Below are 26,331 nucleotides of genomic sequence, written 5' to 3'. Positions count from 1 at the left end.
CTGCACTAACCACGTCACCACGCCCTCTGACCTGAGCATCACTGCAGAAGACGCTGAAGACGGAGCGGCGCCCGGAACGAGGAGAGGTGAATATCACGCAGCGCTCCACATTATACTCACCTGCTCCTGGCGCTGTGCAGTCCTTGGTTCCCCCGGCGCCGCAGCTTCTTCCTGTATTGAGCGGTCACCGTTACTGCTCATATACTGCCCTATAGGAGGTGGAGCCGCATATTCATTACTGTAATGAGCGGTACCATGTGACCGCTCAGTACAGGAAGAACCTGCGACATCGGGGGAACCAGGGACTTGCAGGGACCGCGGCAGGAGCAGGTGAGTATAATTAGACAGCCCCCGCTCCCCCTCCCCTGCCGACCCCTAGGTATGACTCGAGTATATGCCGAGAGGGGGACTTTCAGCACCCAAAAATGGGTTGAAAATCTCGGCTTACACTCGAGTATATACGGTATATGTTTTCAAGAATATTTCTTCTTAAAACGATGTGTCAATGACAGAGAACTGCTGTATGTAAATGTTACCACTGCGGCCGGCCGTCCTGCCACCACTCCTTGGTCCTCCTGTGCTGGTAGTATAGGGTTGCGTCGGGTGTTCCCGGGCTTGTGTACCTCCCGGGGCATCAGCGGTCCGTGCCATGTGTCTCCTTAGGCTGCGGGCGCGTGCTTTCTGGATTCCTTTGTTCTGTTTCCAAGTGTCCTGACCCGGATGTGTCTTCTCCTTTGTGTCTGGCGTCAGTATTTCTGGTGCTCTCTCCCTCACATCGGCGCGTGGTGATTCACGCTTGTGCATGCTCTGTACTGTTGTGTCTCAGGTTTCCTCGCTCTCCTTTGAGTTCATACTCTGCTTTGTCCCGGTCTCCCACACACTACCCGGTGTGTGCTCTACTCTGCCCTGGTCTCCTGCACACTACACGGTGTGAGCTCTACTCTGCCCTGGTCTCCTGCACACTACACGGTGTGCGCTCTACTCTGCCCTGGTCTCCTGCACACTACCCGGTGTGCGCTCTACTCTGCCCTGGTCTCCTGCACACTATCTGGTGTGCGCTCTGCTCTGCCCTGGTCTCCTGCACACTACCCGGTGTGCGCTCTGCTCTGCCCTGGTCTCCTGCACACTACCCGGTGTGCGCTCTGCTCTGCCCTGGTCTCCTGCACACTACCCGGTGTGCGCTCTGCTCTGCCCTGGTCTCCTGCACACTACCCGGTGCGCGCTCTGCTCTGCCCTGGTCTCCTGCACACTACCTGGTGTGCGCTCTGCTCTGCCCTGGTCTCCTGCACACTACCCGGTGTGCACTCTGCTCTGCCCTGGTCTCCTGCACACTACCTGGTGTGCGCTCTGCTCTGCCTTGGTCTCCTGTACACTACACGGTGTGCGCTCTACCCTGCCCCGGTCTCCTGCGCACTATCTGGTGTGCGCTCTGCTCTGCCCCGGTCTCCTGCACACTACCCGGTGCGCGCTCTACTCTGCCCCGGTCTCCTGCACACTATCTGGTGTGCGCTCTGCTCTGCCCCGGTCTCCTGTACACTACACGGTGTGCGCTCTACTCTGCCCTGGTCTCCTGCACACTACCGGGTGCGCGCTCTGCTCTGCCCTGGTCTCCTGCACACTACCCGGTGTGCGCTCTGCTCTGCCCTGGTCTCCTGCACACTACACGGTGTGCGCTCTGCTCTGCCCTGGTCTCCTGCACACTACCCAGTGTGCGCTCTGCTCTGCCTTGGTCTCCTGTACACTACACGGTGTGCGCTCTACTCTGCCCTGGTCTCCTGCACACTACCCGGTGCACGCTCTGGTCTGCCCTGGTCTCCCGAACACTACACGGTGTGCGCTCTACTCTGCCCTGGTCTCCTGCACACTACCCGGTGCGCGCTCTACTCTGCCCTGGTCTCCTGCACACTATCTGGTGTGCGCTCTGCTCTGCCCTGGTCTCCTGCACACTACCTGGTGTGCGCTCTGCTCTGCCCTGGTCTCCTGCACACTACCCGGTGTGCGCTCTGCTCTGCCCTGGTCTCCTGCACACTACCCGGAGTGCGCTCTGCTCTGCCCTGGTCTCCTGCACACTACACGGTGTGCGCTCTACTCTGCCCTGGTCTCCTGCACACTATCTGGTGTGCGCTCTGCTCTGCCCTGGTCTCCTGCACACTACCCGGTGTGCGCTCTGCTCTGCCCTGGTCTCCTGCACACTACCCGGTGTGCGCTCTGCTCTGCCCTGGTCTCCTGCACACTACCCGGTGTGCGCTCTGCTCTGCCCTAGTCTCCTGCACACTACCCGGTGCGCGCTCTGCTCTGCCCTGGTCTCCTGCACACTACCTGGTGTGCGCTCTGCTCTGCCCTGGTCTCCTGCACACTACCCGGTGTGCACTCTGCTCTGCCCTGGTCTCCTGCACACTACCCGGTGTGCGCTCTACCCTGCCCCGGTCTCCTGCGCACTATCTGGTGTGCGCTCTGCTCTGCCTTGGTCTCCTGTACACTACACGGTGTGCGCTCTACCCTGCCCCGGTCTCCTGCGCACTATCTGGTGTGCGCTCTGCTCTGCCCCGGTCTCCTGCACACTACCCGGTGCGCGCTCTACTCTGCCCCGGTCTCCTGCACACTATCTGGTGTGCGCTCTGCTCTTCCCCGGTCTCCTGTACACTACACGGTGTGCGCTCTACTCTGCCCTGGTCTCCTGCACACTACCCGGTGCGCGCTCTGCTCTGCCCTGGTCTCCTGCACACTACCCGGTGTGCGCTCTGCTCTGCCCTGGTCTCCTGCACACTACACGGTGTGTGCTCTGCTCTGCCCTGGTCTCCTGCACACTACCCGGTGTGCGCTCTGCTCTGCCTTGGTCTCCTGTACACTACACGGTGTGCGCTCTACTCTGCCCTGGTCTCCTGCACACTACCCGGTGCGCGCTCTGGTCTGCCCTGGTCTCCCAAACACTACACAGTGTGCGCTCTACTCTGCCCTGGTCTCCTGCACACTACCCGGTGCGCGCTCTGGTCTGCCCTGGTCTCCCGAACACTACACGGTGTGCGCTCTACTCTGCCCTGGTCTCCTGCACACTATCCGGTGTGCGCTCTGGTCTGCCCTGGTCTCCTGCACACTATACGGTGTGCGCTCTGGTCTGCCCTGGTCTCCCGAACACTACACGGTGTGCGCTCTACTCTGCCCTGGTCTCCTGCACACTACACGGTGTGCGCTCTGCTCTGCCCTGGTCTCCTGCACACTATACGGTGTGCGCTCTGGTCTGCCCTGGTCTCCCGAACACTACACGGTGTGCGCTCTACTCTGCCCTGGTCTCCTGCACACTACATGGTGTGCGCTCTGCTCTGCCCTGGTCTCCTGCACACTACACGGTGCGCGCTCTGGTCTGCCCTGGTCTCCCGAACACTACCCGGTGTGCGCTCTGCTCTGCCCTGGTCTCCTGCACACTACCCGGTGTGCGCTCTACTCTGCCCTGGTCTTCTGCACACTACACGGTGTGCGCTCTACTCTGCCCCGGTCTCCTGCACACTATCCGGTGTGCGCTCTACTCTGCCCTGGTCTTCTGCACACTACACGGTGTGCGCTCTACTCTGCCCTGGTCTCCTGCACACTACCCGGTGTGCGCTCTGCTCTGCCCTGGTCTCCTGCACACTACCCGGTGTGCGCTCTACTCTGCCCTGGTCTTCTGCACACTACACGGTGTGTGCTCTGCTCTGCCCCGGTCTCCTGCACACTATCCGGTGTGTGCTCTGCTCTGCCCTGGTCTCCTGCACACTACCTGGTGTGCACTTTGCTTCTCTCTGGACCCCTGTGCATTTCCCAGAGCGCAGTCTGCACCGTCTTGGTTTCTCTGTCTCCTACGAGACAGTCCCTGGTACTAGCTACTAGATACCTTCCCCCGGTCCTGCTCCTAACGCTCCCTGCATAGGGGGTGGTCTCATCTGGTCTGCTCGCCCAGGATTGGTCGGCCCCACGATCCAGTGGCTCAACTCCAGGGATCGTGACAGTAAAATCTCATGTTAAAATCGCATTGCATGCGGATGACATATGGATCACCATACCGAGAACATTGGTGCGATTCTTGGCCGTCAAAATTGGTCCGATTTTTTTTATATACGTTGAGTGTGACTCCGGCCTCACTCACAATCTTTCTCCTCGTTCTTCTTGCCAGCACTGGGCACACCGCTCGCCGCTTTCCTATTCTAAACATGAAGAGAAATGTAGATAATTTATAATTACTTTACAGAAAATAGCAGAAAATGAACTTTGGGCCGTTCCAATAATCGGCAGCGTCTGCATTTGTCGTGACTGCTTTTTGTGGATTAATCCTTCCTGTGAATCACTGACCTGATATTTCGTTGTTTAGACCGGCTTCACATCCATGTTGCATGGAGTCACCACCTTCTGGCCTCACCTGTTATTCCAGCCCAGGATGGTCGGTGACATCTGACAATTTTTTGGCATTTGTTGTCTTTGCCTCAGAGACGGCATTTTTACATTCCCCCACAAGCGTTCCATCATATTAAGGTCCGGGGATTGGGCCGACCACTACATAACCCCAGGTGTTGGGCTGGACCACCACGCTGCTATTATTGTGAGCAATTATTCTAATCCAGAGACTCAGAATCCTGCAGATGATGACTGCGGAGTCCGGTTTTTGGACGGAGAGTATTTTGAAGCTACTGTAGCTGATACATATATACGTGTGGTATATAGCCCGCTCTCTGTATACACATGTTATTCACGCTTTCCGTCACACCTACAGACCCCCTGAGCTGTTTTTCAGAAACTGAACCAGGTCTTGTTTTGCAATGCTGGGTGAGGGGCGGTGGTGTCTGGGGGGCTTTGTCAGGATGTGGTTTTCGGTGTTTTCCATTGAAGGTTTGTGAAAGTGAAAATATAGTAGAATTAGTTCTTCAGCGTCTTCAAAACATCGAGTCCACCCTGCAGAAGAAGCTGAACATTGCCCCCCACCATAGTAGCTCGGTGCACGTCCTCTTTATGGAGCCCCCTCCTCATAAGCTCCAGGTAATAGGCTCAATCCTGCAGTCCATTACTTATTAGCCTCTTCACGTACAGCCCCATCATTCAGCTCATTCTACAGAATATTGCTCCTCTCAGCACATACAGATACAGCCCCATCCTGCAGTACATCACTCCTCAGCCCCTCTATGTACAGCCCCATCATTCAGCCCATTCTACAGAATGTTGCTCCCTCAGCTCATACAGATACAGCCCCATCCTGCAGTACATCACTCCTCAGCCCCTCTATGTACAGCCCCATCATTCAGCTCATTCTACAGAATGTTGCTCCCTCAGCTCATACAGATACAGCCCCATCCTGCAGTACATCACTCCTCAGCCCCTCTATGTACAGCCCCATCATTCAGCCCATTCTACAGAATGTTGCTCCCTCAGCTCATACAGATTCAGCCCCATCCTGCAGTACATCACTCCTCAGCCCCTCTATGTACAGCCCCATCATTCAGCCCATTCTACAGAATGTTGCTCCCTCAGCTCATACAGATACAGCCCCATCCTGCAGTACATCACTCCTCAGCCCCTCTATGTACAGCCCCATCATTCAGCTCATTCTACAGAATGTTGCTCCTCTCAGCTCATACAGATACAGCCCATTCCTGCAGTACATCACTCCTCAGCCCCTCTATGTGCAGCCCCATCATTCAGCTCATTCTACAGAATGTTGCTCCTCTCAGCTCATACAGATACAGCCCATTCCTGCAGTACATCACTCCTCAGCCCCTCTATGTGGAGCACCATCATTCAGCTCATTCTACAGAATGTTGCTCCTCTCAGCTCATACAGATACAGCCCATTCCTGCAGTACATCACTCCTCAGCCCCTCTATGTGGAGCACCATCATTCAGCTCATTCTACAGAATGTTGCTCCTCTCAGCACATACAGATACAGCCCCATCCTGCAGTACATCACTCCTCAGCCCCTCTATGTACAGCCCCATCATTCAGCTCATTCTACAGAATATTGCTCTTCTCAGCTCATACAGATACAGCCCCATCCTGCAGTACATCACTCCTCAGTCCCTCTATGTACAGCCCCATCATTCAGCTCATTCTACAGAATGTTGCTCCTCTCAGCTCATACAGATACAGCCCCATCCTGCAGTACATCACTCCTCAGCCCCTCTATGTGGAGCACCATCATTCAGCCTATTCTACAGAATATTGCTCCTCTCAGCACATACAGATACAGCCCCATCCTGCAGTACATCACTCCTCAGCCCCTCTATGTACAGCCCCATCATTCAGCTCATTCTACAGAATATTGCTCTTCTCAGCTCATACAGATACAGCCCCATCCTGCAGTACATCACTCCTCAGCCCCTCTATGTACAGCCCCATCATTCAGCCCATTCTACAGAATGTTGCTCCCTCAGCTCATACAGATACAGCCCCCTTCTGCAGTACATCACTCCTCAGCCCCTCTATGTACAGCCCCATCATTTATCCCTTTTTACAGAATATTGCTCCTCTCAACATATCCAGATACAGCTCCATTCTGCAGTCCATCACTCCACATCCCTCCATGTGCAGCACCATCATTCAGCCCATTCTGCAGAATATTGCTCCTGTCAGACCATCTAGATACTGTACATCCCATTCCTGCAATACATCGCTCCTCAGCCCCTCGATTTACAGCCCCTATTGTTCAACTCTTTCCACAGAATATTATTCTTCTCAACCTGCACAGATACAGCCCCATCCTGCAGTACATCGCTCCTCAGCCTCTCCTAGTAAAACCCCATAATTCGGCTCTTTCTACATCATATTGCTCCTCTCAACCCATCCAGATACAACCCTATCCATCAGTACATAGCTCCTCAGCCCCTCGATGTACAGTTACAGTCCCATCATTCAGCCTATTCTACAGAATATTTCTCTTCTCTACCTGTCCACATACAGCCCCATCCTGCAGCACATCCCTTCTCGTCACCTTCAAGTACAGTCCCATAATGCAACCCATCGTACAGGATGGACCCGTATTATCATTTTTAGTTTTTTATGTCGCTTTTCTTTTTTGACTTGTAGTTGTCACTGACGGTTGTTGCACCAAATTAATCAAAATGATTTATTGCCAACCATGAATTTTTGTTCAAAGCCCAAGACTTTCTGTTTGTCTGTCTTGAACTGGTTTTGTGACTTTTTAGTGGTAAAAGTGTCACGTTCAGGATAATGTCACAAAAATGCATGAAAATAGCTGGTGTGCATAAAATCACTCTAGGGTGAAGCTGCTGTTATTGACTGGAGTAAAGCTGCACCACATTTTGCAACTTTTTAAAAAATTTATATCTCATTAATCTGTATAAATCATTCAGAAAAGCCATATTGATGTAAAAATCAGAAAGCTAAATAGTCCCGAAATGACAACTTGAAAAAAGGCGCAAATCGGTTAATTTTCAGACACAGCAGTACATCGCTCCTCAGCCCCTTCAGACATAGCTCCATCTTACAGTACATCGCTCCTCAGCCCCACTAGAAACAGCTCCATCCTACAGTACATCGCTCCTCAGCCCCACTAGACACAGCTCCATCCTGCAGTACATTGCTCCTCAGCCCCACTAGACACAGCTCCATCCTACAGTACATCGCTCCTCAGCCCCACTAGACACAGCTCCATCCTACAGTACATCGCTCCTCAGCCTCACTAGACAAAGCTCCATCCTACAGTACATCGCTCCTCAGCCCCACTAAACATAGCTCCATCTTACAGTACATCACTCCTCAGCCCCACTAGACACAGCTCCTTCCTACAGTACATCGCTCCTCAGCCCCACTAGACACAGCTCCATCCTACAGTACATCGCTCCTCAGCCCCACTAGACACAGCTCCATCTTACAGTACATCACTCCTCAGCCCCACTAGACACAGCTCCTTCCTACAGTACATCGCTCCTCAGCCCCACTAGACACAGCTCCTTCCTACAGTACATCGCTCCTCAGCCCCACTAGACACAGCTCCATCCTGCAGTACATCACTCCTCAGCCCCACTAGACACAGCTCCATCCTACAGTACATCGCTCCTCAGCCCCACTAGACACAGCTCCATCCTGCAGTACATCGCTCCTCAGCCCCACTAGACACAGCTCCATCCTACAGTACATCGCTCCTCAGCCCCACTAGACACAACTCCATCCTGCAGTACATCGCTCCTCAGCCCCACTAGACACAGCTCCATCCTACAGTACATCGCTCCTCAGCCTCACTAGACACAGCTCCATCTTACAGTACATCACTCCTCAGCCCCACTAGACACAGCTCCATCCTACAGTACATCGCTCCTCAGCCCCATTAGACACAGCTCCATCCTACAGTACATCACTCCTCAGCCCCACTAGACACAGCTCCATCCTACAGTACATCGCTCCTCAGCCCCACTAGACACAGCTCCATCCTACAGTACATCGCTCCTCAGCCCCACTAGACACAGCTCCATCTTACAGTACATCGCTCCTCAGCCCCACTAGACACAGCTCCATCCTACAGTACATCACTCCTCAGCCCCTTCAGACACAGCTCCATCCTACAGTACATCACTCCTCAGCCCCTTCAGACACAGCTCCTTCCTACAGTACATCACTCCTCAGCCCCTTCAGACACAGCCCCATCCTACAGTACATCGCTCCTCAGTCCCTTCAGACACAGCCCCATCCTACAGTACATCGCTCCTCAGCCCCTTCAGACACAGCCCCATCCTGCAGTACATCGCTCCTCAGCGCCACTAGACACAGCTCCATCCTACAGTACATCGCTCCTCAGTCCCTTCAGACACAGCCCCATCCTACAGTACATCGCTCCTCAGCTTCTTCAGACACAGCCCCATCCTGCAGTACATCGCTCCTCAGCGCCACTAGACACAGCTCCATCCTACAGTACATCGCTCCTTAGTCCCTTCAGACACAGCCCCATCCTACAGTACATCGCTCCTCAGTCCCTTCAGACACAGCTCCATCCTACAGTACATCGCTCCTCAGCCCCACTAGACACAGCTCCATCCTACAGTACATCGCTCCTCAGTCCCTTCAGACACAGCCCCATCCTACAGTACATCGCTCCTCAGCCCCTTCAGACACAGCCCCATCCTGCAGTACATTGCTCCTCAGCGCCACTAGACACAGCTCCATCCTACAGTACATCGCTCTTTAGTCCCTTCAGACACAGCCACATCCTACAGTACATCGCTCCTCAGCCCCTTCAGACACAGCCCCATCCTGCAGTACATCGCTCCTCAGCGCCACTAGACACAGCCCCATCCTGCAGTACATCACTCCTCAGTCCCTTCAGACACAGCTCCATCCTACAGTACATCGCTCCTCAGCCTCTTCAGACACAGCCCCATCCTGCAGTACATCACTCCTCAGCCCCTTCAGACACAGCCCCATCCTGCAGTACATCGCTCCTCAGTGCCACTAGACACAGCTCTATCCTACAGTACATCGCTCCTCAGTCCCTTCAGACACAGCCCCATCCTGCAGTACATCACTCCTCAGTCCCTTCAGACACAGCTCTTTCCTACAGTACATCGCTCCTCAGCCCCACTAGACACAGCTCCATCCTACAGTACATCGCTCCTCAGCCCCACTAGACACAGCTCCATCCTACAGTACATCGCTCCTCAGTCCCTTCAGACACAGCCCCATCCTACAGTACATCGCTCCTCAACCCCTTCAGACACAGCCCCATCCTACAGTACATCGCTCCTCAGCGCCACTAGACACAGCTCCATCCTACAGTACATCGTTCCTCAGCCCCACTAGACACAGCTCCATCCTACAGTACATCGCTCCTCAGCGCCACTAGACACAGCTCCATCCTACAGTACATCGCTCCTCAGTCCTTCAGAGTCCAGCACCCTCTCCAGTGGGCAGGAAGAAGCGTCTTCAGCAGACACGCACACTATGCTGTTATGTGAGTGTGACCACAGATTTGGAGGTACAGTGCTGCTAAAGCCCTTGGCAACCAGTGGCTTTAACCAATTATTATCCTAGTAACTGTTTATGGCCGCCCAGTCGTTAGGTGCCTGGTTACACATGGTGATTTAAAAGATACACACTGGTAAAGCACCTGTCAGCCAGGCCACCCTGGACAGAAGTCTGGAGGAGGAGGAGGACAGAGGGGTCTGGAGGAGGACAGAGGAGTAGGAAGGAAAAGGATGAACAAGGATATGGAGGAGGGGAGAGAGGAATTTGGAGGAGCATTAAAGGAGACAAAGGAGTCTGAAAGAGGGAATAGAAAAGCCTGGAGAAGGGAATAAAGGGGTCTCCAGGAGGACAGAAGAGACTGGAGGGGAGGACAGTGGAAATCTGAAAGGGGAGGACAGAGGAGCATGGAGGGAGGAGGACATAGGAGTTTGGAGGAGGAATACAGGGCTGTCTAGAGGAGAAACCATGTCTGGAGGAAGACAGACATATCTGGAGTAAGGTACAGAAACAGGTTTGAAGATGGACAGAGACAGAGGAGTTTGGAGAACACAAACAAATGTTAAGAAGATAAGAGTCCTAGGTCAAAGTGAGTCCTAAATTCTGAAAAAACTAACAATTTTACATCTTGAACAGTTATGCTTACCTCTTAAATAGTTTCTCTTCTAAGGACAGCCTACAATTGTTCGATAGGACCTTTGACTTTGGGATAAGTTTCATTTGAAGCAGAAAAGACAAAACCATAAGTCTATAGTATGGATTTTACTACTTTGTCCTTGAGAGCCCACAATCTTCCATTCTTATGTCTTTCCTTAGGTTTTGTAGAAACGATCACCATCTCTACTGCTCAACCAGAAGTGACTGGATATGAAAATGGCTCCAATGTTCTGGCTGTTTCCTACCAAACATCAAAAAGTACAGACTGGCTCCAGATTAGATGGAACATCATCCACCCAAAACACTTGCATTTGATCCTTTGCACCATACGATTGGAAAACATCTCCAACTCTAAAATGTTCCCAGAAAATGGGTATGAAAGTCGGATGACTATTGACCCGGCGAGTGGTTCACTGATTATTAAATGCTTGAAGATGGAGGATAGCGGAATATACAAAGTGTCTGTTCTGGATAAGGAGCATGAAAACTGGACTCTGATCAATGTCACCGTCCTACCTGCCCAAACTGAGGGTAAGTCCTTACACTAGGACATCCTGGATTCGATCCCTTGAGGTTGTGTTTTGTGGTCTGCTTCTCTTTATGCTGAGCTACAGGAGACACATTGTCTCTGGATGGGTGGTCTCTGCTTTACTGGCTAGTCTGCTTTGCTTAACATGAGTGTTTTCATTTGTCCACCTATCAACTTTTGAGTGCAGCTTTATATTCTGACTCCCTGCTGGCATTTCCTGCTGCTGACAGATGTTTTTGGATGTTCTTACATTCTACTGATGTTTGGTGCCAGTCTGTGAGCTTCCAGCTTTTCGCTTTGCTGTACCTTTGCTACACTTTGCACCCATCTTCTGTTTACCTTTAGGAAGTTTCAGTATATTTGTTAACAGAACTTGATTTATTCTTTTGTTTGGTGTTTTTTGTTAACGATATTGTTGCTATGTCACAAAAAGCAACGATATCGTTAACGATATCGTTATGTGTGACGGTACCTTTACCCTTTGCGGTTTGTATCACATACATTCTGCATTTAGTCTAGAGACAGTTACAGAGGCAGGGAGTATGGCAGAAAGCAGCCTCTAGGCAGGGCTTAGGGCTTTGCAGACTGTTGCTAAATATGTAGCTGCTGCAAGTGACCACATTCTTCTTTTTTTTTTTAGCTAATAAATTGACTATACTGTTATCCATACAGTTTAACGTGCTTATTAGTGATGAGCGAGTGTACTCGTCGCTCGGGTGACCTCCGAGTATTTGTTAGTGTTCGGAGATTTAGTTTTCATCACCTCAGCTGAATGATTTACAGCTATTAGCCAGGCTGAGTACATGTGGGGGTTGCCTGGTTGCTAGGGAATTCCCACATGTAATCAATCTGTCTAACAGTCGCAAATCATGCAGCTGAGTCAACAAAAAATAAATCTCTGAGCAGTTACAAACACTCGGAGACCACCCGAGCAACGAGTACACTCGCTCATCACTAGTGCTTAGTGTTACATTCAGGTGGTATATAAAACTTTAAAAAAGTTCAATTTTTTTTCTGGATTCAATTAGTCATCCATACAGTTTAACATGGTTAGTGTAAAATCATGATGGTTTAACCCCTTAGTTACCGGGTCATTTTTAAAAAAATTTGACCATTGTTCCTTTATGTAGTAATAACTATGGAATGCTTCAATATATGCCACTGATTTTGAGATAGTCTTTTGGTGACACATTATACTTTATGGTAATGGTAAATATAGGCTGATATGTTTTCCATTTATTTATAAAAAAAATATTAGAAATCTGACAAAAAATTTCAAAAATTTGCAATTTTCAAACTTTGAATGATTCTCCCTTTCAATCCAGATCGTCATACCGTAGAAAAACATTAATAAACAACTTTTGCCACATGTCTGCTTTACATCAGCACCATTTGTAAAATGTTGTTTTATTTTGATAGCATTTCACAAGATTTATAAATGTAGCAGTAATTTTTTATTTTTTCAAAGAAATTTACAAAACATATTTTTTTTAGTTACCTGTTCAGTTTTGAAGTGACTTTGAGGGTCCTATATATTGGGAAACCTCCAAAACTGATACCATTTTAAAAACTGCACCCCTCAATGTATTAAAAATAGCTTTCGGGTTCTTCAATAACCCTTCAGGTGCTTTTCAGGAATTAATGCAAAGTCACATGACAGGAATGAACATTTTTTTTTACCACCTAAATTTTGATAACTTTTGAATAGGTGACTAAAGTCGGAAGACTCTAAGGCTATTAATTGGCCTTGAATTGCCATGGCAAACATCAGGACCACATGATCAAGATCTCAGGGTGCTAATGGGATTAAAGAGGAAGCCCCCCACACCCTGTTAACCATATAGATACCATAGTCACTATCATTTAAGGGGTTAAACGGCCATAGCCAGTTCCAACCTGCTACATTTGACCAATTTTTTTGGGTTCCAGAAATTGACTATTATCATCCATACAACCTGCTTTGTGTAAAATTACGGTTTAAATAAAAAAAACGCTTGGCCGGCTCCATCATTAAAAAAAATTAGTTTCAGTTAATAAAGGAAACTAGATTTCCAGAGAGGTAGCAAATAGAAAATGGGTAAGGCGTGCGGTAAGTGGAAGTGCTGCTGATGATGCACGCAGAAGCCGAGGACATGTGGTAGGTACGGATGCCCATCCACCACACACAGGTTCATGTCCCACTCTGCAGGGCGAAGAGGAGACTTAATAGCCGTCTACAAATATCTGAAGGGCTGTCACAGTGTAGAGGGATCATCACTATTCCCATCCGAGAAGCAATGGGATGAAACTGAATGGGAGAAGATACAGATTACGTATTAGATACAAATTTTTGACAGTTAGGGAGATCAATGAGTGGAACAGGTGGCCATGAGAGGTGGTGAGTTCTCCTTCAATGGAAGTCTTCATACAGAGGCTGGACAGACCTCTGTCTGAGATGGATTAGTGAATCAATGCATTGAGTCAGGGGTTGGACACTATGACCTTGGAGGTCCTGATGACCCTGGATGTTCCTCCCAACTCTAACATTCTAGGAGACCACCTCATGACCGTGTGACCAGTTGTGTATGAGGCCTCCTTTATGTCTAATACAGGGGGGTATCCGAGTCTCTCTTCCATCAGACTTTTGACACTTCCTGTTACTTCATAAATTACACTGAAATTTCAACATTTTTAATAAAGATTTCAATTTTGGTTACTTAAATGATTATTTTTTTTAAACTCCTTATACAAGTCATTATACAGGAAAATGCTTCTTAACATTTTTGTCCTGTAAACTCTACTTTCTCATCAGTTTAGAATGTTTTATTGTCTGTCCATAAAGTGAAGTTAAAGTGTGACCCCCATTGTTCTCAGTAGCGACCTGGGGGTCAGAGATGCTTCCAGGGATCTTCCCCATGCTGTTCTCCTTCCATTCCGCACTTGTCCCATCCATTTCTACATTTTCACTGACCCCAGATCTCTTTGAATATATTTGGAATTCCCATTGACTCCAATTATGCTCGTTACTCGAAACTAGCATCTGAGTATTAGGAATTACTCGGTCCTAGTAACGAGCACCCGAGCGTTTTAGAGCTCTCTCATCTCTATGGGCACACTTCTCCTCTTGTAGGTAATTCGCACTCTGCTCTGCCTTCCGGTTCTTTAAGAGGAACGTGAAGCAACTCGTCGGCCTTTCGGGCAGTTTTGGTGAGAGTTGCCATCTCCTCGTCTGTGGTTAGGTCTATCTCTGCACCCACAGGCACCACTAGGGAAGGTGGAGTAAGGATATCTAGTCTGTACAGGAACCGGCAGGGTCAGTTGCGGTTTTTAGTGTATAACCTGTTTTCCCTAGTGACACAGGCACAGATATACTACGAGCTGTTAAGGAGATTCATGGTGAGCAGCCGTTGAGTGGGGGTAACCATTGCGTTATCCTAGGGTTCCAACCTCCGCGGTCAGGTAGGCACAAACAAGAGTCAGAGTAGGGCTTTTACCAGTCTGAACAGGTTTTTGATGCAGTTTTTGGTGCTGTTTCTGTGCGGTTTTGATGCAGTTTTTGGAAATCAATAAATAAACGGAAAATGTGCATGATTTGAATGGAAACATGCATGAAAAAATGGATTCGGAGGCCGGAGTCATCATTTCACATCTCAGTTTCATACGTTTTTCGCCGGATCCGTCGCTGTGCATTTTTTCGCCGGACAGAAAAGCCGTTCCTTTGTATGTCTTTTCCCTCCGGCAGAAACAGCTTTTTTGACAGATGCGGCAAAAAACGAATGAAACGTGTGGCCATCAGGCACTAATACAACTCTATGGAAAAAATAGATCCAACAGAAAAAAAACGGATCTTTTTTTTCAAACTCGCTGGATTGTGCCTGACAGCAAAAACCTGATGTGTGAAATTAGCCAGATAGATATATGGGTAGAAACATCTATGTATCTACAGATATATCTATAGATAGATATATCCATAGATAGGCCGATGTTGATAAATGAACATAAAGAAAAAAACGAGGAAAAAAATGACGTGGGCTCCCGCGCAATTTTCTGCGCCAGAGGGGGAAAGCAGACGGCCAGGGGCCAATATTTGTAGCCTGCTATGAATATCAGCCCGCAGCAGTCTGCGTAGCCTTTACTGGCTATTAAAATAGAGGGACCCCCCAAAAAATGATGTGGGGTCCCCCTATATTTTATAGCCAGAAAGTCTACGCTGACAGCGGCGGACTGATATTCATAGCCTAGAGAGGGGCCATGGATATTGGCCCCCCGGCTACAAATACCAGTCCGCAGCCACCCCAGAAATGGCACAAATGTAAGATGCGCCAATTCCGGCACTTAGCCACTCTCTTCCCATTCCCGTGTAGCGGTGGGATATGGGATAATAAGGGGTTAATGTCACCTTGCTATTGTAAGGTGACATTAAGCCGGGTTAATAATGGAGAGGCATCAATAAGACGCCTATCCATTATTAATCCTACAATAGTGAAAGAGTTAAAAAAAAATAAAGACACAGCCAGAAAAAAGTATTTTAATATTCTTAATTTAACCATACTTACCATATTTCAGCGCCTGCAAAAAATTTAAAATAATAAATCGTATACTACCTGTCCGCCGTAGTCCAATTAATAAAGAGTGTCCCATGACGATCTCCCCTATAGAACAGTGACATCGGGTGATGTCACTGTTCTATAGGACCCTCAGTGACACACTGACAGGAGACAATGGATCCTGCAGTGCATCACTGAGAGGTTACTGTAGTTCACTGGTCTCACTTTATGGCAATGCTACGTGGGAACTTTCTCACACAGCAATGGCATAAAGTGAGACTAGGGACTATATTTTACAGTGGCGGAGGAATAGAGTGGTGGAAGGATACCTTCCTCCCGTCATTGTGTTCCTGGAGCCCCTAGAGAGCGGTTGCATCAGCTGATTCTGCCGTTCTCCACGGGAGATCGTCGTGGAACACTTGTGGATTTCTGCAAATGGATTCTGCAAGTGGATTTCTGAAATTTTAATATTTTTTACAGATGACACTGGCTTCAAAGATGACACTGGGATCAAAGTGACAAGTAATGGTGGGTATGAACTCTGTTATATGTACTGAATGTCTATATGTATATATTGTATGAATGTATTGTATGTAGTATGTACAGTACAGACCAAAAGTTTGGACACACCTTCTCATTTAAAGATTTTTCTGTATTTTCCTGACTGTGAAAATTGTACATTCACACTGAAGGCATCAAAACTATGAATTAACACATGTGGAATTATATACTTAACAAAAAAGTGTGAAACAACTGAAATATGTCTTATATTCTAGGTTCTTCAAAGTAGCCACCTTTTGCTTTGATGACTGCTTTGCATACTCTTGGCATTCTCTTGATGAGCTTCAAGAGGTAGTCATATGTGTTGAGGGGGCACCACGGGCAAAAGAGTGGGATCACAACCCTGACCTACAACGTATGCATAGCCAACAACAACAGAAAACAAAGTGAAGGTCATACAAACGGGGATCGCCGCACAATGGATTCAGCAAATATAAACACAACCTTTATTAATATATATAAGTACACATGAAACATGCAATAGAAAAAACACGCAATCAAAAACAATTAAAAAGACAACATACTTGTCCCTTGTGAACACAGCCGATGATAAGGCTTACACCTGCGCCAGAGAAGACAGGCCAATACCCTATAGGAAGATGCCTATATGGACACCACCGTACATACACATACAACACAATAGGGCAAACCCATAAATTTGTCTTTGAAGATAAACAGAGTAAAGAACACTCCTACCAAAACATAGCATTGAATAGTTTACACAATCAGTGCTGCTTTTAATGCAGCCATCAATGCTGCCCCTAGTAAAGGAATATCCCTAATCGGCAATAATCCTGACTCACATCACCAGATAAGGCTGAATGCGAGTAAAAGTGCAGGGAGCCCCATGTGTAGCCGTTCACATACAATACCATGAACCGATAACCGGCCGTGTATGGCCTGATCAGATAAGCGCAGGTGAAGCGGAGCCCCGACGCGTGTCGCCCCACCAAGGAGGCTTCGTCAGGGGTGCCTACCGCTATGCATGTTTTACCTTATATACACGTTCCATGATCATTTTCCCCAGTCGCAGCTGTGTGCGGACCGCCGCGTGTAGAGTTCAGTGAAACACTTCCTGGTTTGAATACAACTGCGCAGGCGTGAAAGATGCCTGCCCCGCACCGAGATACCATGGTAACCCTGTATACAAATGGAGCGGCGCCTGCGTGTTAAGGCTGGACGCCAGAGAATACTCAGTGAACCGTTTCCTCCTTTGGATACCACTGCGCAGGCGTGAAAGATGCCTGCCCCGCACCGAGATACCATGGTAACCCTGTATACAAATGGAGCGGCGCCTGCGTGTTAAGGCAGGACGCCGGAGAACACTCAGTGAACTGTTTCCTCCTTTGGATACCACTGCGCAGGCGTTTGAAAAATGCCTGTATTACACAGAAGTGTCATAATAGCGCTGTATACACAGAAAGGGAGGGGAGGGAGGAGGAGGGGTGAAAAGGAGGGCGGCGCCCACATATTGAAACAGGACGCAAGGGCGTCATTAACCCATCATAGGGGAAGGACGAACCTAATATCGCCCACCCAAACCAGCAAGAGAGGCTGCATCATTACAGCTGAGCAATATGCTAGTGATCAGTGTAGCGATATCCAGAATATGCGCAGGCGCAAAGCTCCTTCCCATTGCTAGGAAACTAGTAACCCCCAGCAGGAGTACAAACAAACGTAGGTACTTGATCAGGTGACGTCCCAATGCTAAAGGTAGATATATATACAGAGGGAAAGGCACAAATGTGCCCTATAAGCCCAGCCAAACATATGGCCGAGTCCAAATGGTATCGTCAGCCTCGGCTGGCCAAGTCCTGAGAGCTAGTACTCAAGTTAAAGATGGACTTCGCCAAGAAAGCTTATAAAAACAATGTAGTATAAGTGCGCAGGCGCCCAAATTGCCCCTTGCACCTGATAAAATATAAAAGTATAATGCTCATAAGCAAAATAAACACCGTAAAAAAGACTGTGCATAAGCACGGAAAAGCCAAAGAGAGCCCTCCAATGTGTCATAGAGGCCCAGTGAAATAATGAACTGAGCAGACCTAATGTAGCCGGTAACGGCCATGCGTGAGAAAAACTGGCAAAGTCTGACAGGTCATAATATAAGTGTACACGTACAGCTGCACATGCGCCAGATTTATATAATATTACCCATAGCCTCACAGATCACAACACAAGTGGTGGCACTTAGAACTGAACGGCTCAGATATAAGGCACACAACCCAAAAATGCGGTAAGTATATATCCTGGTAACCCTGAACACCTTTGATGCCAACAGCCCCACCTAATAGGTAAGCAGAAATGGCAATGTTATTCATGGTCAAATACCAATTTTTATTGCGGTTATACGTAAACTAGCGCACCATGATCACTGGGGAAAGATCAAACTCCCCACCTACATATAAATATATACTGGCCAGTGAGCAGGCTTGGACGCTCTGGAGACACAAGATATTATACGGTTGTGCTTGTATACCCTGTTTTAGGATTAACACCCAACTGATGGATCAAATGATTCCCCATAATGGCGGCACATGACTGATGTAAACCACTACCGACGCAAGCCTCCGTAAGGGGGTAGTCTGCCCTAGCGCCTAGATTAAAGAGCTATGTCTCAATTGACAGCGACAATAAACCGATGTAAATAAACAGTGTAAATACCATACACAATATACATAGTAACATAGTAACATAGTTAGTAAGGCCGAAAAAAGACATTTGTCCATCCAGTTCAGCCTATATTCCATCATAATAAATCCCCAGATCTACGTCCTTCTACAGAACCTAATAATTGTATGATACAATATTGTTCTGCTCCAGGAAGACATCCAGGCCTCTCTTGAACCCCTCGACTGAGTTCGCCATCACCACCTCCTCAGGCAAGCAATTCCAGATTCTCACTGCCCTAACAGTAAAGAATCCTCTTCTATGTTGGTGGAAAAACCTTCTCTCCTCCAGACGCAAAGAATGCCCCCTTGTGCCCGTCACCTTCCTTGGTATAAACAGATCCTCAGCGAGATATTTGTATTGTCCCCTTATATACTTATACATGGTTATTAGATCGCCCATCAGTCGTCTTTTTTCTAGACTAAATAATCCTAATTACGCTAATCTATCTGGGTATTGTAGTTCTCCCATCCCCTTTATTAATTTTGTTGCCCTCCTTTGTACTCTCTAGTTCCATTATATCCTTCCTGAGCACCGGTGCCCAAAACTGGACACAGTACTCCATGTGCGGTCTAACTAGGGATTTGTACAGAGGCAGTATAATGCTCTCATCATGTGTATCCAGACCTCTTTTAATGCACCCCATGATCCTGTTTGCCTTGGCAGCTGCTGCCTGGCACTGGCTGCTCCAGGTAAGTTTATCATTAACTAGGATCCCCAAGTCCTTCTCCCTGTCAGATTTACCCAGTGGTTTCCCATTCAGTGTGTAATGGTGATATTGATTCCTTCTTCCCATGTGTATAACCTTACATTTATCATTGTTAAACCTCATCTGCCACCTTTCAGCCCAAGTTTCCAACTTATCCAGATCCATCTGTAGCAGAATACTATCTTCTCTTGTATTAACTGCTTTACATAGTTTTGTATCATCTGCAAATATCGATATTTTACTGTGTAAACCTGAAGAGCTTGATGCCAAGGCAGGTATTTGGTGGTCACACTTAGGAGGACTCCAATAAATATAAAGAAACCGTAGGTATATGCATGTCCCCGAATAAGAAATCCTTGGGGCATCCAATGTTACTGCCGTACAAATGGCCTCTGACAATACGGACATATCTACAGCACATCTATTTAGGTAGCAGCATTTATCCACATACCGGCATATGTTACACAAATATATATTAGGGCCAAAGCCGAATAGACGCACCAGAAGCCAAGTTGTTAGAATAAACAGTAAATAGTTTCAGGGAGCCAATGGGCATCCTGTCCAGTATGAAATTAGGGGCCTCAGAGTCACAATACAGGGGTGATGTCCATATAGGCAAAAAGGTGAAAGAGGGGGACTCGAATGAGACAAAAACAATCACAGCTGTTTATAAAAGCCCGTAAAGAGCAAGTCCTCATTCAGACCCAGTGGTGTAACACTGTTTAGTTCATAGATCCACTTGGATTCTCGCCAAGGAAATGTCTCCCCCCCTGATGTTGGTCTGAATCCCTTCAAGTCCCTTGATCTTGGTTCCTTTCCACTGAGCGCCATGTGCCTCCAGGTAGTGTGCAGCAACTGAAGTCAAGGTCTTCCCTTTGGTCTTATCATTTCGGGTTGTTGTAATGTTGGAAAAATGTTGTTGAATTTGTTTCCTCAATTCCTGAGCTGTTTGTCCAACATATACCTTAGGGCATGGACATATCAAGGCATAGACCAGGTTTCGTGATTTGCAATTAAAGTACATCCTAATAGACATCTGTGGAAGAGGAGATGGTAAAGATGTTAGCTCCTCACCGGCAGTAAAAGGACAGATGTTACAGCTGCCACATGGGAACGTGCCCGTAAGTTTACTCCCCCTATTTAGTTGTTTTACTGGTCGCTGATAGTGGCTATGACTCAGGCAATCCCTGAAATTTCTAGCCCTTCATGAGATCAAACTGGGCTGTGTAGAAATGAAAGGTTGTAGTTTGGACTCCCCCGGAAGAATACCCCAATATTTTGACAGGATGCCACGTACGTCCTCCCACTGGTTATTAAACCCCTCCTCCTCCCTCCCCTCCCTGTCTGTGTATACAGCGCTATTATGACACTTCTGTGTAATACAGGCATTTTTCAAACGCCTGCGCAGTGGTATCCAAAGGAGGAAACAGTTCACTGAGTATTCTCCGGCGTCCTGCCTTAACACGCAGGCGCCGCTCCATTTGTATACAGGGTTACTATGGTATCTCGGTGCGGGGCAGGCATCTTTCACGCCTGCGCAGTGGTATCCAAAGGAGGAAACGGTTCACTGAGTATTCTCCGGCGTCCTGCCTTAACACGCAGGCGCCGCTCCATTTGTATACAGGGTTACTATGGTATCTCGGTGCGGGGCAGGCATCTTTCACGCCTGCGCAGTGGTATCCAAAGGAGGAAACGGTTCACTGAGTATTCTCCGGCGTCCTGCCTTAACACGCAGGCGCCGCTCCATTTGTATACAGGGTTACTATGGTATCTCGGTGCGGGGCAGGCATCTTTCACGCCTGCGCAGTGGTATCCAAAGGAGGAAACAGTTCACTGAGTATTCTCCAGCGTCCTGCCTTAACACGCAGGCGCCGCTCCATTTGTATACAGGGTTACTATGGTATCTCGGTGCGGGGCAGGCATCTTTCACGCCTGCGCAGTGGTATCCAAAGGAGGAAACGGTTCACTGAGTATTCTCTGGCGTCCAGCCTTAACACGCAGGCGCCGCTCCATTTGTATACAGGGTTACCATGGTATCTCGGTGCGGGGCAGGCATCTTTCACGCCTGCGCAGTGGTATCCAAAGGAGGAAACAGTTCACTGAGTATTCTCCGGCGTCCTGCCTTAACACGCAGGCGCCGCTCCATTTGTATACAGGGTTACTATGGTATCTCGGTGCGGGGCAGGCATCTTTCACGCCTGCGCAGTGGTATCCAAAGGAGGAAACAGTTCACTGAGTATTCTCCGGCGTCCTGCCTTAACACGCAGGCGCCGCTCCATTTGTATACAGGGTTACTATGGTATCTCGGTGCGGGGCAGGCATCTTTCACGCCTGCGCAGTTGTATTTAAACCAGGAAGTGTTTCACTGAACTCTACACGCGGCGGTCCGCACACAGCTGCGACTGGGGAAAATGATCATGGAACGTGTATATAAGGTAAAACATGCATAGCGGTAGGCACCCCTGACGAAGCCTCCTTGGTGGGGCGACACGCGTCGGGGCTCCGCTTCACCTGCGCTTATCTAATCAGGCCATACATGGCCGGTTATCGGTTCATGGTATTGTATGTGAACGGCTACACATGGGGCTCCCTGCACTTTTACTCGCATTCAGCCTTATCTGGTGATGTGAGTCAGGATTATTGCCGATTAGGGATATTCCTTTACTAGGGGCAGCATTGATGGCTGCATTAAAAGCAGCACTGATTGTGTAAACTATTCAATGCTATGTTTTGGTAGGAGTGTTCTTTACTCTGTTTATCTTCAAAGACAAATTTATGGGTTTGCCCTATTGTGTTGTATGTGTATGTACGGTGGTGTCCATATAGGCATCTTCCTATAGGGTATTGGCCTGTCTTCTCTGGCGCAGGTGTAAGCCTTATCATCGGCTGTGTTCACAAGGGACAAGTATGTTGTCTTTTTAATTGTGTGTTTTTTCTATTGCATGTTTCATGTGTACTTATATATATTAATAAAGGTTGTGTTTATTTTGCTGAATCCATTGTGTGGTGATCCCCATTTGTATGACCTTCACTTTGTTCTCTATTGTTGTTGAGCTTCAAGAGGTAGTCACCAGGAATGGTCTTCCAACAATCTTGAAGGAGTTCCCAGAGATGCTTAGCGCTTGTTGGCCCTTTTGCCTTCACTCTGCGGTCCAGCTCACCCCAAACCATCTCGATTGGGTTCAGGTCTGGTGACTGTGGAGGCCAGGTCATCTGGCGTAGCACCCCATCACTCTCCTTCTTGGTCAAATAGCTCTTACACAGCCTGGAGGTGTTTGGGGTCATTGTCCTGTTGAAAAATAAATGATGGTCCAACTAAATGCAAACCGGATGGAATAGCATGTCGCTGCAAGATGCTGTGGTAGCCATGCTGGTTCAGTATGCCTTCAATTTTGAATAAATCCCCAACAGTGTCACCAGCAAAGCCCCCCCACACCATCACACCTCCTCCTCCATGCTTCACGGTGGGAACCAGGCATGTAGAGTCCATCCGTTCACCTTTACTGCGTCGCACAAAGACACGGTGGTTGGAACCAAAGATCTCAAATTTGGACTCATGAGACCAAAGCACAGATTTCCACTGGTCTAATGTCCATTCCTTGTGTTCTTTAGCCCAAACAAGTCTCTTCTGCTTGTTGCCTGTCCTTAGCAGTGGTTTCCTAGCAGCTATTTTACCATGAAGGCCTGCTGCACAAAGTCTCCTCTTAACAGTTGTTGTAGAGATGTGTCATCTGATCAAAGCACAGATTTCCACTGAGAAAACCAAGAAACAATGGACACAAGAGCTCAAAAAAATAATAATAATTACAGCTTTATTGAAACAAATAAAAAAAATTACAATAAATACATAAGAGACACCATAGAGCATAATATATAAAGGTAAACCCCTAAGGCTCCTCTTCCACGCACGGCAGCAGCAGGTCGGTAACGTATCACTTTTGTATCTGTTCAGTCTTTCCCCTCTTGCATGGGACTTCCCGGGACTATGTGCAATACATGGCTTACTGAGCCTTTAGGGGTAATCAGACTATAACGCTATTATTTCTGCACAGATAGATGTAATATGCCATTAGGGGTTTACCTTTATATATTATGCTCTAATGTGACACCCATACATTTGGCTACATATCTACGCAGGCTCGGACTGGCCCACCGGAGAACCGGAGCATCATCCGGTGGGCCCTGGCACTGACACCTGCTGGCAGGGCCCCCACTGCTCCAGCCTCCAGGGCCCCCCCCGCTGCCCGCCTTGAATACTCACCCTGCTCCAGCGATGGTCTCGGCGTCTGCACTGCAGCTCGTCCTGAACGAGCGGTCACGTGACACCGCTCATTAAGATCATGAATATGCGCATATTCATGTTCTTAATGAACGGTGTCACATGACCGCTGAAGCAGGAAGAAGGTGCTGCGCAGGCGCCGCCGCCGGGAGTCGGGACAGAGCGCGAGGGATGTCGGCGCGGCCGTGCAGTGGGACAGGTGAGTATGGGGGACGAGGCACGTGTGGGGCTCAGTTCTGGCAGCAGTGGGCGCCCGGTGTGGGCATCTGTCCTGCGGGCTGCTCACACCGCCTGTGCTAGCTGTGTGCAGGCGCTGCAGATGCACGGTGTGCACACAGGAGTCAGCTGTTGGGACCGGCACTTGTTCCTATAGCAGTGATTTATAGACAGGAGCCCTCCAGCTGCCATCAGGCGCTACTGTGTATGCACGGAGACCACACCTGGAGGTAAACTAGTGAGGGGGGGAGCAGCTATTGTTTCTGGACCATTCATTGAAGATCACTCCAATAAGACCGTAGATTGGCTGCTCACAGAGAGCAATAGCTTGCATTCCTAACCCCTCCAGAGATGAAGGATGTGACAGGATGCCCTCAGGTGATCGGCATTGCTGGAGATACAGCTCTATTCAGTGCTGACCTCTGGACGGTGCTGCGCCCGATGACATCTCAGCCGGTAAGAGTGTAGGCGATTGGCATGGCTGTCACTGGCACGCGCTTATCTTCCATCTGGCATTGTGTGTCTCACTCATGTATGTGCAGCCACAGACTTCTTCCCATTAACCTCTTCCTACGCCTGCCGCTCCTGCAGGTCCCCTATGGAATAGCTAAAGCATCAAATGAAATCTGTGTCCTCCAGAATAGAGCATCTGGTTACTGGGGTACGCGTTGTTATCACAGACGTCCCTGGACTGCACAAACTCGTGTGTGTCCATTGTAGAAAAAGTTGTTAGAAGTTCCTTTCCTGGGTATCATAGGGCTGAATTTATGTACTGCTGTTACCAGTGCAGTGGTGACTTAGTCTCTGCCTTGTTGGAAACCATGCCACCTCGTATACGCCATAAAATATGCATATCCCTTTTAATGCCGCACGATGAATCCCACCTAATTGCCTGTGTGTCTCTCAGCAGTGTTCTCTGTTCATATTACCTCTGTAATAAGGTTAGTAATTCTCCGTACACGTGTCCACTCTGCTAAAAAGGCATTTGCCATCAGTGTGTGCACTCTGCCATACTTCACTACTCCAGTCACGGACGACTACTATAGTCCGCAAGTCCGAGAGGAAGCAGAGCTGGGGTTGTGACCGGGCTCAACGTACCATGGCCGCACAAAGTCACAGGTGGCTTCTGCAGATAAAGTTGGCAAAGGTGTTTAGCAGGGTTTACAAAAAAAAAATATATATATATTATATGTTTTGTTTTATTGAATAAAATGTGTGTGTGTGTGTGTGTGTGTGTGTGTGTGTGTGGTGAGCTGTGTGTGTGTGGTGAAGGACAATGATATTGGTGGGGAGACAATGATGGAGGTGATGGGCAATGATAGTGGTTGGGGGAGACAATGATGGAGGTGATGGTCAATGATGGTGGGGGGAATACAATGATGGAGGTGATGGTCAATGATGGTGGTAGGGAGGCAATGATGGAGGTGAGGGGATGCAATTATGGAAGTGATGGGTAGTGATGGTGGGGGAGACAATGATGGAGGTGATGGGCAATCATGGCGACGGAGGGAATGATGGAGGTGATGGTCAATGAGGGTGTGGGGAGGCAATGATGGAGGTGATGGGCAATGATGGTGGTGGTGGAGAGGCAATGATGGAGGTGATGGGAAATGGTGGTGGGAGGCAGTGATGGAGGTGATGAAATGGGCAATGATGGTGGTAGGGGGAGGCAATGATGGAGGTGATGGGCAAGGATGGTGGTGGGGGGAGGCAATGATGCAGGTGATGAAATGGACAATGAAGGTGGGGGAGGAGGCATTGATGCAGGTGGTGGAATGGGCAGTGATGGAGGTGGTGGGGGAGAATGATAGGGGTGGTGGGGGAGAAGGCAATGATGGAGGTGGTGATGAGGACAATGATGGGGTTGGAGAGGGGCTGCATTATACTTTATGAGGGGGCTACATTATATTCTGTGGGGGGACTGCATTATTCTCAGGGGACTACATTATATTATGGGGGCTACAACATACTATGTGAGGGGGCTACAGTATACTCTATGGGGGGGCTACATTATATTCTGTGGTGGGGCTGCATTCTCTCAGTTGACTACATTATATTCTGTGGTGGCTGCATTATACTATATGAGGGGGCTGCATTATACCCTATGAGGGTGCTATATTATATTCTATGGTGGGGACTGCGTTATACCTGAGGGGGTTGCATTATATTTTGTGGGGTGCTGCATTATATTCTATTAGAGGGGACTGTGTTATATTCTGTGAGGGGGCTAAATTATATTCTGCGAGGGGGC

General features: G+C 48.6%; 1 protein-coding gene across 1 annotated transcript in view; it reads left to right on the top strand.

Annotated features, from left to right (window-relative positions):
* The window catches only part of LOC138657317 (uncharacterized), a 108,198-nt gene that overhangs the window by 39,562 nt on the left and 42,305 nt on the right, over positions 1-26,331 (top strand). The window contains exons 2-3 of the mRNA XM_069745030.1: positions 10,750-11,121; positions 16,126-16,173. Coding sequence (XP_069601131.1) covers positions 10,750-11,121; positions 16,126-16,173 — 420 coding nt within the window. The remainder of the gene's footprint in view (positions 1-10,749; positions 11,122-16,125; positions 16,174-26,331) is intronic.

Source organism: Ranitomeya imitator, chromosome 1 (genome assembly GCF_032444005.1).
Source record: "Ranitomeya imitator isolate aRanImi1 chromosome 1, aRanImi1.pri, whole genome shotgun sequence".
Classification (NCBI taxonomy): domain Eukaryota; kingdom Metazoa; phylum Chordata; class Amphibia; order Anura; family Dendrobatidae; genus Ranitomeya; species Ranitomeya imitator.
This window is presented reverse-complemented; position numbering and strand designations above follow the sequence as displayed.